This window comes from Cenococcum geophilum, assembly GCF_001692895.1.
Source record: "Cenococcum geophilum 1.58 unplaced genomic scaffold K441scaffold_99, whole genome shotgun sequence".
Classification (NCBI taxonomy): Eukaryota; Fungi; Ascomycota; class Dothideomycetes; order Gloniales; family Gloniaceae; genus Cenococcum; species Cenococcum geophilum.
In genome coordinates, this window is record NW_027137657.1 from 57,668 (window position 1) to 73,676 (window position 16,009).

At 43.2% G+C, this 16,009-nt stretch overlaps 2 protein-coding genes across 2 annotated transcripts; one reads left to right on the forward strand and one right to left on the reverse strand.

Moving 5' to 3' along the window:
* Positions 1-6,525: 6,525 nt before the first annotated feature.
* Positions 6,526-10,572, reverse strand: K441DRAFT_377638 (uncharacterized protein). Its single transcript, XM_067641484.1, has 6 exons — positions 10,138-10,572; positions 10,063-10,086; positions 9,684-9,873; positions 8,640-9,626; positions 8,160-8,586; positions 6,526-8,104 (listed from the first exon to the last, which is right to left on the reverse strand). The coding sequence occupies exons 1-6, from the start codon at positions 10,405-10,407 to the stop codon at positions 6,892-6,894; spliced, it is 3,111 nt and encodes a 1,036-aa protein (XP_067496523.1). The 5' UTR covers positions 10,408-10,572; the 3' UTR covers positions 6,526-6,891.
* Positions 10,573-10,656: 84 nt separating this feature from the next.
* K441DRAFT_623717 (uncharacterized protein) lies at positions 10,657-14,639 on the forward strand. Its single transcript, XM_067646052.1, has 11 exons — positions 10,657-10,981; positions 11,031-11,650; positions 11,713-11,817; positions 11,879-12,105; positions 12,155-12,188; positions 12,239-12,420; positions 12,479-13,337; positions 13,462-13,647; positions 13,707-13,860; positions 13,921-14,019; positions 14,066-14,639. The coding sequence occupies exons 1-11, from the start codon at positions 10,832-10,834 to the stop codon at positions 14,153-14,155; spliced, it is 2,706 nt and encodes a 901-aa protein (XP_067496524.1). The 5' UTR covers positions 10,657-10,831; the 3' UTR covers positions 14,156-14,639.
* The last annotated feature ends 1,370 nt before the right edge of the window (positions 14,640-16,009 follow it).

Sequence of the window (16,009 nt, forward strand, 5' to 3'; positions counted from 1 at the left end):
GTTTCTCTCAACGGCAGACACGTCACGCATGATATTGGCGGAAGACGGATAGCATCACGGTAAGAAAACAGGCCCGTAAAAAAGGCCCGGCTTCGACATATAGTACAGAACGGAGGTATTTTGTGTATTCATTACTTTTTGATTATTTGATTTCGATCATCTCCTTTGCACAGGAACTTACCCTGCTTGCATATGTCTTTATAATTGCATCACGATGGCGTTCTTTTCTAGTTCCCTTGCTTTTTAGACGTTTGCTTCTCTCCTGGGCACCGTACACCCACAGCACGTGGAAGATTACCTCAGCGAGCTCAGACGTGATTTTTTAGCTAGCGTCGGAATAACCTACGCCGTCTTCCGAATTGCAAAATCACGTCTGAGAGGCTTTGGCGAGTTTTGTTAAAAGCATAAGCAAAAATCTTAGTTTTAGCAATTTTGTACGGGGATTTCCTCTACAACGTAATAAAATAAAGTCTTCAAAAGTTCATAGATATATCTTAGGTGGCTACTTTATATACTAACAGCTTTAGAATTATAATATCCCCTCCTAAATCTGAGATTAATTTCGTTAAAGTTAAAATTCCCNTTNTTAAAAGNATAAGCACNTTTACGTACCCTTATATACGGGCCCACGTAAGGTATAAAAAGCCTAAAATCTCATAATTTATAGAGCTAGATCTCCTGAGTAATTTAATATAATTTTTACCTTAAAATACGTTGTGGGGAGATTAATTAATTTTGTTGGGGTTTATAAGTTTTCCTTATAAAAAAAGCTTATGCTTCCATACAAATCTCGCCAAAGTCCCTCAGACCAAGAAATCGATCAAATATCCGAAGGAGTTTAGCGCGCCAGCGCAATCGATTTCTTAGTATGAGTCCACTGAGGTAACGTGGAAGACAGGCGGACGAGGGCCTCACGTAATCACTGCTGCAGGTGAGACGGGTGATTACCCAAGACCTACCTCTGTAAAATAGAAGACCCGGCATGGCGCCCTTAAGGCAGCTAAAACGGTGTAATGTATGTGATGGGGTTATGAAGGTGACCCTAGTTATGAAGGTTTTGAACATCAAAATACTCAAAAATACAAATTTAGTCGCAAATAACCAGTAAACCCCATTTAAAATCACTGTATCATTATTAGGGAGCATTGAAACCATAAATATATATAATAGAGTCTATATAAAGTCGATTTTTAGTGTTTTAAATTTTAACTAACCACTAGCGGCTATAGAGGACTCTTCTGCCTACTTATGGACCTTATCCGCGGTTAATTACATAGGCTGTAAAATACGCACCCGTGCTTGCGTATACGCTAGTTTAAAACTTCCTAACTTTTATTAGGGACCTCTATAGAGCAAGATTATCGCTAGTAATTGCTGCCTTGCTAGCTGGAGTAATACAATATTAATTAATATGGGTAACTTAGGAAGACTAATTTGCCTTAAAGCTGCTAGTGGAAAGTAACTAGATTAACCTTATAGGCCTTCACATAGGTTGTATAGGCTTTAGCGCCTTTATAAAGGCTTATTGTTCACTAGGCTATTAAAGCTACTTATAAACGATCTTCTGTATCTAGAGTATACGGCTAGCAAGACATAGCTTTAGTAATATGGAGTTCTATATGGGGAAGTAAGGAGAAAAGTCAATATGTTGATGTTTAAAGCGGCAGTATATTTTAGGTAATATTCTAGCCTAAATAAGAAGGTGGTAATGTAAAACCTTTATAACTAGGGTCACCTTCATAACCCCATCATATATGTTAACGTAGTTGACCAGGAAGCGAGCTACCCTACGTAGCGAGCCACATACAGGTGATATTTGATCAATTTATAATAAAATCAACAACGAGCTTATATATATTTCAAATAGGCTAAATTAAAGCTTTTATATTACTCTTTCGATCTTAATATTNCTTAANTTAATTTAACTACGTTATAGTAGTGATATAGACCTACGCGCCGACNAATGNNACGGACGACTACTATATTCCTGCGACGTCCCTTTCTNGATCAACGACCCTTTAATCTACTTATTTATAGGCTATAGATTATACCTAAATATATAATAGAGCCTTCTAAAAGCTAAGATATAAAGGAATTAAATATACCTACTACTTTACGCACTCTAAAGACACTAATGACTCTATTAGANCTTAACGTCGCTATATTAAATAGAGCCGTTCTAAACCCTAATAAGTATAATTAAGATTAAACTTACCTTTATGCGGGTAAGAGTCTCTAAGATAGTAGTAGAATTATAAGATAGAAGGCCTATAGCTTTCTAGGCGCTATAGGTCGTATTAGGGGTAAATACCTATATATATGCCTTTGGGTAGAGCTTTAAAAAATTCCTTATTAACGCCTAAGTGGCTATATCGATAGAAGGTATCTACTTTGTTAGGAAAAAATTTACCAGCATCTGATTTTACTTTTCTGCCATTTTAGCATTTTCTAGCATTTCTAGCATTTTCTAGCATTTAGCAGCTAAATGCGGCATTTATTACTAAGTACTAGCATTTAGTACTAAATGCCGCATTTATAATTAAGTATTAGCATTTAGCTGCTAAATACTAGAAAATGCTAAAATGGCAGAAAAGTAAAATTAAATGCTGCACGAAGCTCTGCACGAAGTTCTGCACAAAGCTCTACACAAAGCTCTACACGAAGTTCTACACGAAGTTTTACACGAAGTTCTGCACGAAGCTCTGCACGAAGCTCTGCACGAAGTTCTACACGAAGTTTTGCACGAAGTTCTGCACGAAGCTCTGCACGAAGTTCTACACGAAGTTCTACACGAAGTTCTGCACGAAGCTCTGCACGAAGTTCTACACGAAGTTCTACACGAAGTTCTGCACGAAGCTCTGCACGAAGTTCTACACGAAGTTCTACACGAAGTTCTGCACGAAGCTCTGCGCACGAAGCTCTACACGAAGCTCTGCACGAAGCCCTACACGAAGCTCTACACGAAGTTCTACACGAAGTTCTGCACGAAGCTCTGCACGAAGCTCTACACGAAGCTCTGCACGAAGCTCTACACAAGGCTCTACATAAAGCTCTGCGTACAGAGGCTCTGCACAAAGGCTCTGCGCGAAGCTCTGCGTACGGAGGCTCTACACGAAGCTCCGCATCGGGTCCCCGCTATATTCCCGATAGCCTCTACACGTGCCTCTGCCAAGTATACCCCCTATATACACCTAGGTAGCCACCTCATTTTTTTACCCTTCTTACATCCTCCCTACCTAGGAAGACACCAGAACGACAGCCAGCAGACGACCGTTGCCGGAGCTAGACGACCGTCAGAGCCAGACGACCGTCAGAGCCAGACGACCGTCGTCCGAGCTAGGACGACCGTCGCCGGAGCCAGATGACCGTCGCCAGAGCTGCGACGATCGTCGTCAGAGGCCAGACGACCGTCGTCAGAGCCAGATGACCGTTGTCAGAGCCAGACGACCGTCGTCAGAGTTAGACGACCGTCGTCAGAGCTGGACGACCGTCGCCGGAGCCAGATGACCGTCGCCAGAGCTAGACAACCGTCGTCATCGCCACACGACCGTCGCCAGAGCCACACGACAACCGTTCGAACGACCAGCCAGCGAACACAATAAACGATTCGAATCGATCGAATCAAGGTGACATAGATAGGTAGGCACAGACAGGTAAGGCACAGATAGGTAGGCATAGACGGGTAGGTATAGACAGACAGACAGATAGACAGACAGATAGGTAGGCAGGCAGGCAGGCAGGTAGGCAGGCAGGCAGGCAGGCAGGCCAGGGGCAGGCAGGCAGGCAGGCAGGTAGGCAGGCAGGCAGGCAGGCAGGCAGGCAGGCAGGCAGGCAGGTAGGCAGGAGGCAGGCAGGCAGGTAGGTCGGTAGGTAGGTAGGTAGGTCGGTAGGTAGGCAGGTAGAAGAGAACCGTCGCTATATTATATTAAATTATCTAAAACAATACAATTTATTTTGCACCAACTGCGTAAAAAGAGCAATATTTATTGCTTAAAGTGAGCAAGATATATAAAATGCGCGAGGAGGGCATTATGTATAGAATGCGCGAGAAGGGCATTATGTACAGAATGCGGCGAGAAGGGCATTAATGTACAGAATGCGCGAGGAGGGCATTATATTATTAATTGCGCATTAAGTGCAAAATGCGTAGTTAGCTGCACTGCCATTGTTGAATACAGCAGTATGCCCGCAGTGTATTGTTGAATACAGCAGTATGCCGCAGTGTATTGTTAAATACAGCAGTATGCCGCAGTGTATTGTTTAAATATAGCAGTATTTGCCGCACTGCATTGTTAAATGTAGCAGTATGCAGCAATATGCCGCACTGCTCATTGTTAAATACAGCAGTATGCCGCACTGGCATTGTTGAATGTAGCAGTATGCCGCACCTTAGTCGATACCATAACGCTACACGTTGTAGTGCGCGGAATGCGCATTTGGCCGCCAAATGCTGCCAAATGCTGTAAAAATGCTGGTAAATTTTTTCCTGACGTATTGTAAACGGAACCGGAGCTCAAATGTGAATATGAGGGTGTTGTTCGGTAGATCTGACACCGTTTGGAATATGGAGCTCCTCCATATTCGGTAAGCGCGTCAAATTTGCAAGCTATACTGTATATGGTAGTTGAAATGAGGTTCTTGGCACCGTTTCAATATGTACCTTCGAGCTCCCGTTCCATATTCCATATCAATCTGGAGCTCTCGTAAGCACGACTTCTTGTAATACGGCGACTCACACACCCCAATCGCGATACTGCTATCGCATTTGCGGGCCTTATTAATATATTATTACCTTTGTAATTATAATAGCTTGTTTCGGGGCGTCGCGGGCGTCGCGGGCGTCACTGTAACTCTACTACGGCTCCTACGGGAGGTGGGCAAAGGTGTAGAAGCGTCGATCGCAGAGGGCGTTGGCCGAGGAGGCTCTATTACTACACCCAAAAGTGGGGAGTCGCGATAGAGGCCTGGTGGCAGAGAGGGCTCACTCGAATCGCTCACCGACGTCAATTACGCATTGTGCGAAGTCAAATCTGGAGCCTTATCTGGAGCCACCGAACAATCGTCTTTATTACAGATTCAAACGAGCCACGGTGGTAGCCGCCACTAATTACAGAACGGGCGACACTAAAAGACGCACGGATTGAACAGTTATAAGATGGAGCCGATTTGCAACCGAACATACCCTAAACTAATTATATATAACTGCTAGATCCATTCTAAGCTCTCTAACAGTCGAGTTAATAACTTAGCATAGTCCTAAGACCGTGGCGTTAAATAAATCTTTGCCCCTAATGCTTGCCTAAGGTACGGCCTTCGCCTAAATAGGAATAAGCTATTTCTAAAAGTATATAAGCCTTTAACAGAAGGTTCTAGGATTAATATTTATAGAGCTATTTAGTTATTTACTATTCTTATAGCGGATATAATAAACCTAGGTAAGCTTTGTGTCGTGGGAGACGGCTAATAAGACGATGTTTAACGGTAGATCTAGGTGTTCCATAGGCGCTAAAGGCCTTGCGAATTGACGGCTCAACACTAGAAGAAAGATCTTGTATAATATTTTATATGGTGGTTTCGGCTTTACGAGAGGGCAAAGATTGATTTGGCATCGTGTAATATGCTAAGGCTTTTCGATTTTGGTGTAATTTGCTATGAAATAAAAAATGGTAGGAATATTCTTGTGTGGCTCGCTACGTGGGGTGGCTCGCTTCCTGGTCAACTACGTTATGATTTCAAAAAAAGAAAAGGGCTCTCCCCCCAGCCGTTAACCTAGTTCGGCATAGACTGAGCTCGCTAAGACCGCCGCGCCTCGAAAACTGAAGACTCAAAATATCTGAGACGAGGCCACCGGTGTACCAATTATGGAAAGCCGACCACAAAGGGCAAGACCGGAATCGCGCTTAACGTTCACCCCTCATGCGATTTCCTGACTAATAATTTTTTGCTGCGCGACAAGAACAACGGCCGATGCACAAGATTTATTATGTGTGTCCCCAAACTCTATGGCTTTGGCAGTGTAAATCGACGAATTTCAACAATTACGGCCCTTGGCCCTCAAATATTTTATCACTATAAACACCCCAATATCCCACAAAAATCTAATCAGAACCTGTCGATTGAAGGTCTGTGCGCAGACGTCAGGAAAGAAGAACTCGTGTGAAGATTGATCTATGAAGAAAATGAGGCTATATATACACGTGGTTGACTGAGTCGGTGACCGAGTCAAAGGGTCGGTGACCGAGTCAAGGTGGCAAAATCCGATTCAGGTCGACAGAACCAGCCCATAACGTCGCAGCGAGCGCATTATAATGCTCAAAAGTTTGTTGTTTGTTGACCGGGCCTTTGCAATTATTTCAATTCTATATACGAAGCTAGACCTTTTGTGAGACATTTAAACAACTTTTTCCAGGATTCCAAGCCTCTCATACAAAATCAGACGTTTCACTAAATAACTCTTGTAAAAGCCCTGCAGAATCAACTTTTGAGAAGAATGGCTAGGCTCACCAGGACGCTCTGACATCCCCAATAAGGCAATGATATTCATAGATCGAATGCGACCTGAGTTAGGTTAGGAATGATAATGAGTTTGCTCTCCATGTCCCTAGTGCACATTTTGCTTTTAATGTTGATTTTTTATCCCATCTCCATTTGTGATTAATGTCTAATTGAAATCAGGGTCCCCAGAAACACCATTCCAATTTAATATAGACGATGAAATAATAGAGATGGCGATAAGCAAGCAAGCAAGCTAGTTTACTTGTTGCCCAGTCTGCGAGGGAAAGAGCATCAAAGCAAAACTCACACAAGCAATATGAGACCCAATACAGCCCAAAATAGAAATCGTCAGCCATCCATCCTGTCTTAATGAGCATTTTAATCCAGCTTAAATTTCTAAAAAGGTGAAGCGGAGGGGCGAAGCTCAACTAGCGGTTCCAGGAAAGGCGCCGGCGATAATGAATCGGAATTAAGAATACGAGCCGCCTTCCTAGATTTCAAAGCTTCTTCTTCGTCCCGAAGAGGGCGGATGCATTCACTACCCTTCTTAGTCTTCCAGTGGCGGTCCAAGCCATCGGCTCTGGGAAAGGTACGCCCACAGCCCCAATTGGTACCATCCTTCAATAAACCACAACAGGCAAATTCTTTCTCATCATGTAACTTTTCATGACGATTGCAATCGCTTACTCTTTCGAAGGTCTTATCACAATGGGCGCACTTGTGAGGTCTTGTTCTGTCGTTTGTGTGAGTGCGCAAGTGAGCCCTCAGATTCTGACTACGAGCGAAGCTTGATTTACATATTTGGCACTTGTATGACGTAGACTTCTTCTTTCGCTTCGCAGCGGAGGGGAATTCGTATTCATTTTCCGAACCAATTCCGTGATAGTCCAGCATGTGTGATTTAAGCTCTTTTTCCGTTGCGCAGCCGAAAGTCGCGGTATGACAGCCTTCGAATGTACAAAAGAAGGGCCGGTCATGCTTTTGCTCATGCTGTCGTCTTTTAGATTCGGTTGAGAAGCCGACATGGAAGTAGACGCAGTTCATCTTTGAACATTTGAACCAGTTGGGCCCATAATACTCAAGGAGTTTTCCTTGGATAACGCCGCTCTCTGGACAATTTTGAGACGCCAGGCTTTCGACCCTCTCTCTAATCTTCATAAGGATTTGAGAAAGATCCAGAACTTCACCGTTTGTAACCGTCTTTCCATAAAGACAAAGTCTACTTCTGTGGGCATCGACCGCCTGTGAGAGCTGCTTGAATAACGGTTCCTGCTTGAGCGGTTGCAAGCGCCGTTCGGTGGTGATAGACACGGCTATCTCGCCATCGGATCCAGTCCAATGTAGATCAAGGAATACCTGGACGCTCTCTTTGAAAGTATCCAATGTCGTTATGTCGTTTTCCGAGCTTTCTATGGCGTTTTCCGTGTGGCTAGTCCAGGAGGCTACGGCATAATCCATGAAAGAATAGTAGCCTCTTTGGATCATATTCTCCATGTCCGTGGTAGAGAGGTTGACTTCAAATCCTTCTAGGCAAAGGTATTCAACGCAAATGATGGCAAATTGAAGCTGCTCCGATGCCTCTTGAATATAACCTTCCTCCAGAAGGTAACTTCCAAGATAAGCCAAGTCTCCCACTGACTATTGGGCATCGTGATAGTACTTACTCTCTTGCTGTTCGATGAACAAGCTCTACTGTCTGGTTAGGGCTAATCTCAACTAGAGAGCCGCAGAGTTCTTTAGCATCTACCAGAAGCCTTCGCCGCTCCCAACAAATGTCCCCATTTTCAAAATCAATCGAAATAGCACCCTGGATCTCATACCACTTCAGAGGCCGCTTTGCGCAAATCAGCCAACCAAGGAGCTGGGACGCCTGTTTAGAATGTGTTCGCGGTCCATTTTTTAAGACGCGGTCCGTAATTCTTTCGTAACTAGTGAAATAAGCTAATGCGAATCCTGATAAGTCCGAAAATACCACATACGCTTGCTTAAGTTCTCGGGGAAATATGCTTGGATCTATCTCCTCATCCAATGCTTCAAGAGTTAATTGATCACAAAGGTTTTCTACTACTAGCTTTGCAAAAAGGAACATCCCTTTAGCCACCTCAGCAAAAGATTTAAATGAAGCAAAACTTAATGGAACGTACCGTCGGCCCGTTGGACAATTTGATCAACTATCTCGTTCATTCTATCATCAGTAAGCTTGAATCTATGCTGAAGCTCCAGGCCTCTTGCTACACAATACGTCCTAATGTCACGGCTATTGTCAGCGGTAGTGATTTTTAGGCTTGATACCTCTGAAAAATCCCTCCTAGCACAGCCATCGTCCTGGCTTATAAATAAGCAACGGATTTTGCTAGCTTGATTGATGGGGAGAGATTTGACGAGCTCACAAAACCATGACGCTATTACTTTCCTCTCGTCTCTGTCGCATTCATCAATACCATCGATAATGAGATAAACTTTGTCGCAAATTTTAAGGCTAGTCTCCAGTAAATCCTTCACTAGGGCTTTTGTTCGCAAGGTAGGCCCTCCTCTGGTACACATCTCCTCATAGAGGAACGGCACAAGAAGTTCCCTGTTTTGTTGGAGAATCTGCGCCAGAATTCCTTTAGCAATAGCTAAGAAGGTGTTCTGATGTTCGTTCCTGTATTTGCAAAAAAAATATCCCACTTTAATTTGAGGCATTGACTGAGATTCTTCCACGATCAAGGATGCGAGCACAGTCTTGCCGGCGCCTGGTTTTCCGGAGATCCACAGTAAACGCGTGGAACAGCAATCTGGATGAAACCAAGATTTGAATCGGTCATTGTCGAGAAGCCAGCGTCCTGTTCCTGGACAGGACGCACGTACTGACGAGTATTTCTCTAGATCCTGTTCAAACGGAGCCGGGGATAACCACTCCTGTACGGCCAAGTAGCGCCGTCGGTTCTCGGCTTCTGTTCTGCTCCGACGTTCTTCTTCTGCCTTTGATCGTTCTTCATGAGCCTTTTCGAATGCTTCCTGTGTTCTCTCGAAGTGGATGAGGTTTGCTTGGTTTCTGATCAAGTTGTTATGACGCTTTATATTCTGCAATATGTGATCAAAATCCGAACGGAAGGTCTTCCAGGTCGCATGGAAAATCTTCTTCCACACTATTAATTTAGGATGTAGGTATGACAGCTCAAAAGCAGCAAGCAGGCTTTACTTACTTCTTTGGCGAAACTGCTTCAGCGCTTGAAGGTGAAAGTCCAGGATATCTTCGAACAGTAAAGAGAGCACTTTTGCCATTTGCGGATCCTTATCCATTGTCTGATATTGAAGAAGCTGGGGCATGTTCTCTCCTAGTTGCTCGTATGCATCCAGCAACGAGTTAAACGAATCAGAATGAGTGCTTGCGACCTGCGGTTCACTCAGCAATGAGAATTAGTCTTTCGGTGAAGAAAGGCAAGCGCAAATATGGCCAGTCAGTGAGTGTTCCGCGCCTTCATCTAGCGGCATGCACGAATACCGAACTAGAGAAAGGAGAATAGAGTAAGGGCAACCTCCCGCACGGAGCGGTCAACAAACATTTCATAAGTGGTCACTAACCTGAAGAATGAACTTCATAGGACCCTGCACTAGTCAGCGAACTATCGCTCAATTCCTTTATACTTGGCTACATACCCAAACATAGGCCAACATTGGTGTGCAATTTAAAAATATTTCGACCACCTTGCCATACTGCTCCATGGCCTCCAGGAATTTTTCAAGTCTTTTCATATTTCGTAGCTTGCGCGCAGACGCATGATTCTGCTGGATGGTTTCTATTTCGACGTGGAGATCATGAAGCTTCGTGAATTGGAAATCTTTGGCCTCATCTGGTGTTAAATTGTTTTTGAAGTGCTGAAGCACCCGTTCGAATGCGTTGGTTTGTAATATTGTTGGTACAGCCATGAAGCAGAGTAAGGCTCAGGCACATAGAAACGTGTAAGAAGATTGTAACTCTATAAGAATGGACTAAATCCAGATACTATAAAATGTATGTAATAGATCGGTCCATGGGTGTCAAACGATACGTGATTGAAAGAGATCAGAAGCTTTCGGCTGAGCTTGCAGGCTGAGCACAGCCTTCAGCGATCGGGCTGGTACCCCATGAATCCGCATAGCCACGCAGCTAGCGACACCACAAAATTTGCCGCCTCACAATTTTGGGTGTGCATTTGGCTAGTCACACAGCCGCAGAGGCTGAGAGGGTCCGTTAGGCTTTCTTCAGACTTTCATTGTTGATAGTAAGGCTCTATGAACACAGCAGCCACAAGCGGGGCTTTTCAATCATGGCTTGACATCCGCAGCGAAACCCATAGACGTGTGCACCACTATGAGAACAGCCCAATTCTCTGGAAACCACCAAAACGCCTCTACATTTCATTGCAAATCCGACATCCAAGGAATTGGCCTAGAGCCGAGAATGGACCCAGGTGAGAAGGACGAAGGTCATAGTTTTACTTCCATAATCTGCTACGGCACAGTATGACCTTTGTCTCAAGATTTATCATGTTGAAACTAAGTGCTTTCAGATATGTGATGTCAAATTTCAAGTTGACATCAGCTACGATCCGGCACACTCAGATGTCCAACACAATGGCACCAGGAGCACAGAGACTTACTTTCGTGTCCGACTGTGCTTTGGGGAAGGGTACTGTTGGTTGCAGTCTCTAAATGGAAAAGACGTGGGAACGGCTAATACGAAAACATACCGAGCCTTGGAGCCCCTCTTGCGATTCGACAGTATTAGATTCGAGCCATGCATCACCACCGAAGTATGGAAATCTGCAATGGAAGCATTAAGCGCATCGAAGAAAAGCACGATAATTTCCGCCGACGTAAACGCGTATGGTGGCTCATCCATTTCTGCAGATGTCGGCACCCACTTGTCAAGGAATGGCATTTTCCTACAACGGCCGGTAATTCAGTTTGAGGACCTCCCGTATGAGAATCCACAATATTTGCGGCTCCCAAGCGTTGCGCATGTGCGGCTAGTTCCAGAAGTCCCTGAAAGTATACTGAAGAATGCAGACCGGAATTTAGCAGTAGATAGGCACAGTTTTGACATAGATGTACTGTTTGAGGAGCTCTCACGTCCCAGTTTCCTTGTACAAGCCCCAACAGATTTCCGGATAAAAACAGAGCTACTCAGGTACACTCAATGAGGTATACCAGATCGTCCTTTCTCCGTTTAGCTAACTTCAGGAATTGCAGTCATCAGAAAGATGCGATCGACTTCATCAGACGAAGAGAAACTGGAGATATTCCCTTGCACCTGAAACTTTGGCAGGAGCACACTTCGGAAACAGACCAGGTCTTGTATGCGCGCAATAATTGAAAGGAACCTGTAAAATAGGGTGCTAACCTGTGATGGAAATAGCTATCAACATATTATTACTGGAGCGATGAATGTCAGGCCGGAAGATAGCTTTGGTGGCATCCTCGCTGATGATATGGGTCTTGGGAAGTCTCTTTCGATGATATCTGCAATTGTAGCTTCTAAAGACCATGCACTGAGATTCGCCTGCCTCCATGAGCTTGGCGCTCAACCAGTTGCGAAGCAGGTTGTCGCAAGTAAAGCGACTTTGATAGTAGTTCCATCGGCTTGTAAGTTCTCCCTCACTGACGACATGTTTCGCCTAGCTAACTACACAAGTGCTCATCGATGGCTGGATCGATGAAATCGGAAAGTTAGTAAAGCCTTCGAGATAAATATGTACTGATGAACTTACTATTGCAGGCATACTGTTCCAGGCACGCTGTACCTTCACAGATACCACGGCCAAGATAAGCTGGTGGACTATCCTACTCTTCTTGAAAACGATATCGTTATAACAACGTACGCAACATTAACTATGGAGTATACTCATGGCCGCAGCATTCTGCATCATATACATTGGTACAGGCTAGTTCTTGATGAAGGTGAGCCATTCCACTATCTACGTGATGTCTCTGCTGATGGTGTGAGTCATTTTGATAGCTCATGTTATAAGGAATCCTTCAACAAAACAGTTTGAAGCCATTTACGCTGTTCCGGCCTACATTAGGTGGTGTCTTACAGGCACTCCCATCCAGAATACCTTAGAGGACTTGGGGGCTTTGGTCAGATTCTTACGGGCCCCTGGACTAGGTGACGCCCCAATGTTTAGGAAGCACATAATTGCGCCTACTTTGTCCAAATCTACCAACCGCTTAGGGAATCTGAGACATCTACTAGGTGCAGTCTGTCTCCGTCGCACAAGGACCGTCTTGCCCTTATTAGAGCCTGCAGAAAATATAGTCTCGCTTGAATTTTCAAGAGCCGAAGCTGAGCGGTATAAAGAGTTTGGAAATACATGCAGGAGAGCTATAGATATAGCCGTCAGCGGGCACAATGTGAAGAAGGTTCATCAATGCGTCTTAGAGGCTATACTTCGTCTAAGGCTCTTCTGCAATCATGGATTTACGGAAGCAATGGGATCCGAATTCCCACAGGGGTTTCCCTCTGATCTCGAAAATGCCTACAGCATCTTCCAGACGCAGGATATAACAACCTGTGCATATTGTTCCAACGACCTTTCCTCTCTGGGTACTGGCCACGACGCCACTTCACCCGCCTTAACGGTTTGTCATCACTTGTTGTGTGAAGACTGCGTGCCAAAATATCAGAGGGAACTCGAAACTGGCCAGAATGGGAGCAGCATCAAAGAATGTCCCATTTGTCATCTTCGAAACCAAAACGAGGTTTTTGTTACATGGGGGCCGAGTTCCCCAGCGACTGCGGCTAGTGGATACCCGCATCCAACCAAGCTTCTTGCTATAGTAGACGACATCGAAAAGCACATCCAGCATGATAAGAGGTATGTCTCGCACATCTGAAGTAACAAATGAGGCTTGCAAAATCAATTTAGGACAATATGTTCCTGCCTGAGTTTAACGATACTGAACCTCTGATTCCGAGTTTCTAACTTATGCGCCATATAGTATTATATTCTCCTTCTGGAGGAGAACACTTGACAGATTAGCCCATCTTCTGCAAATAAAAGGTCTACCGTTTTCAAGAGTCGATGGGTCTGTTCCTTTAGGGAAAAGGAGACAGACTCTTTTCGAGTTCAATAGAAATCCAGACATGAAGGTGCTTTTAATAACCTTCGGAACTGGGGCTGTAGGGTATCAAAAGGCGTGTCAAAAATCGCGGTGATAGTGGAGGGCTAACTGTTTAGGATCAGGCTTAACAACCTCTCTGTTGCCAACCGCGTCCACATTGTAGAACCACAGTGGAACCCTGCGGTGGAGAGTCAAGCAATCGCTCGCATTCTGAGACTTGGCCAAACTAGAGCTGTGACAGTTGTCCGGTACATCATGAATAAGTCAGTTGAACAAGTAGGTCCGCTACTGATAATAGATTTCGCACAATTTTCTGCTGGCTGATACCAAACGCAGAGTGTGCAATCACGACAGCTTCGCAAAATACAGCTTGCACACGGAGGTTTCCGGTATGACAGTAGCGAAGAGACAAGTCAGAAAGTTCAACAAGTTATGGTAAGTTCTGTGAACTTCTGAGTGATTCTCGCTGACTGAATGCAAGGACCTTCTCTTTCCTGCGCAGGACACACCTAATGCACAAGTTGTGTTGGATTCGGATGAAGCAGGACAATCGCCCATGGATTTGGACTGATACACATTAAAGTGTTAGTAGGCCTCCAAAGGACCGTTCTTATACTCAATTTCCATTTTCTGCAGGGCTAATCCGACAGCTCTTCCCCAAGGATTGAATTAGAGTTACATGCACTTCTCATGGATTAAGCCCCAAACAATTACACATTTTGTCTTAGTTATCCTAGTAAGCTTTATAGTCGCTTATGTTCGAAATCGGCTCCAAATGTCGGATGAATCCAATGTTTAGCTAGTTCCAGCGCCTGATTAACGCTAATCCATCGTTAACGCTAAGTGTTAATCGGTAGTCCGTGCACCGATGAGTAAGTAAAGAATGAGGACTCTGTCTATTTAACTATAAAGAAAAGAAGCTATTTATATATAAGGTAGATGTCTGAAATAGGAAAGGGAGGAAGGGTATGTAACTGAAACGGGGGTAGTAGTATACCCGAAATGAGAACAAGGATAGGGTAATAGGCTAAATTTAACCTAAATTAATATACTCCCCCAGCTTTGAGCCCTTATAGGTTAAAGCTGTATCACGGGTCTTGGTATGGTGTTAAGTTAAAAATACCCTATATCTTCTTGCTTGCCTTAATTAATTTATATCCTATCCTTAATATTAACTAAATTTAATTAATAAATAAATGTCTTATATTTCTGTCTTGGCAGAGCTTTTGTTAAGCTGTTTGCTACTATTGCTGTAATAGGCGTCCAGTTAATTCTAATTTAATTATTATGTACTTTTTGACATAACTAGTGGTGGTGTATATTAACGTGTTGGAGCTTTATAGATAGCTCTGGTCCGTTCTTTATAAGTAGTTAAATTGTCTATAGATTGTTACAGTTAATTATTTACCTATTATTTAAGGTTAATCTAATTTCTTTAAAGAAGCGACCCTACTAGATTAATTTTGTTCCTGTATATAATAGAGCTATAAGCTCTACCTTAATGCTTAACTTTATTACTAACGTCTGCTTAGTAGAGCGCTAGTTAATTAGTCCCCTAAATAGGGTAAACAGATATCCTTTTATACTACATCTGCTTATTAAGTCGTCTCTAAACGCTATATCGCTTACTCCCGTAAAGACTTAACTCCCTATATTATATCCTAAATATTTAATTGTGAGCGTCCTCGTTTAATATAGGTAGGCGATTACTTAATAAGCTGTGGCATTATATAGGGGTAAGGGGTTTTGTAGGAATTCTAATAGCTTACTTAAAGCTTAAGCTATATTAGGCCTTGTAATATAGGTCGTATAGAGAAGTAATCTAATTATCCTCTGGTAGATATAGGTGTCTTAATTTAAAGCTTCCTCTAGGTTTAGTAGGAGCTTATTAGTGCTTATAGGTATACTAACTAAGCGTATATTAGTTAAATAAAAGTTATTAGCAATCTTCTTAATATAAGAGTCTTAATAGAGCTATAGCTTCTTCTAACTCCTATCTTTTAAGACTTAAATTTTTAGGAACTAGGACAGTTTACCTAGGTCCTTTATCTTATATCTTTTTATAAGTATATTCTTAAAGCTTAAAAGCTCTAACTGGTTCCCCTTAGTGCTTACGGCATAGATATCATCTATATAGAAGAATATAATTAGCCGATTGTTATAAAAGAGATATAGCTCTCTGCTAATAGGCTTTAACCCTAATTTAGTTAGTTCCTAACTTAAGTTATTATACTAGAGATATAGCAATCGTTAAAGTCCGTAGAGAGCTCTACGTAGTAGTAGATATTTACCCTTAATAGTAAATCTATCTAGACACTTAATATAGACTATTTTATTAATTAAGCTATTTGTAAACGCGTTAACAGCGTTGCCCTGCCAAACGTCTAAATTAAATGCTATGATAACTGCTGCGAGAGCTCTAAAG

Coding starts and splice junctions, on each gene's coding strand:
- K441DRAFT_377638 (XM_067641484.1), bottom strand. CDS start 10,407: ATGGCTGTACCAACAATATTACAAACCAACGCATTCGAACGGGTGCTT. Junction 9,627..9,683: donor GAAGCAGTTTCGCCAAAGAA/GTAAGTAAAGCC, acceptor CTAAATTAATAG/TGTGGAAGAAGATTTTCCAT. Junction 8,105..8,159: donor GTTCATCGAACAGCAAGAGA/GTAAGTACTATC, acceptor TTATCTTGGAAG/TTACCTTCTGGAGGAAGGTT.
- K441DRAFT_623717 (XM_067646052.1), top strand. CDS start 10,832: ATGAGAACAGCCCAATTCTCTGGAAACCACCAAAACGCCTCTACATTT. Junction 13,648..13,706: donor TTCGGAACTGGGGCTGTAGG/GTATCAAAAGGC, acceptor GTTTAGGATCAG/GCTTAACAACCTCTCTGTTG. Junction 13,861..13,920: donor TGAATAAGTCAGTTGAACAA/GTAGGTCCGCTA, acceptor TACCAAACGCAG/AGTGTGCAATCACGACAGCT.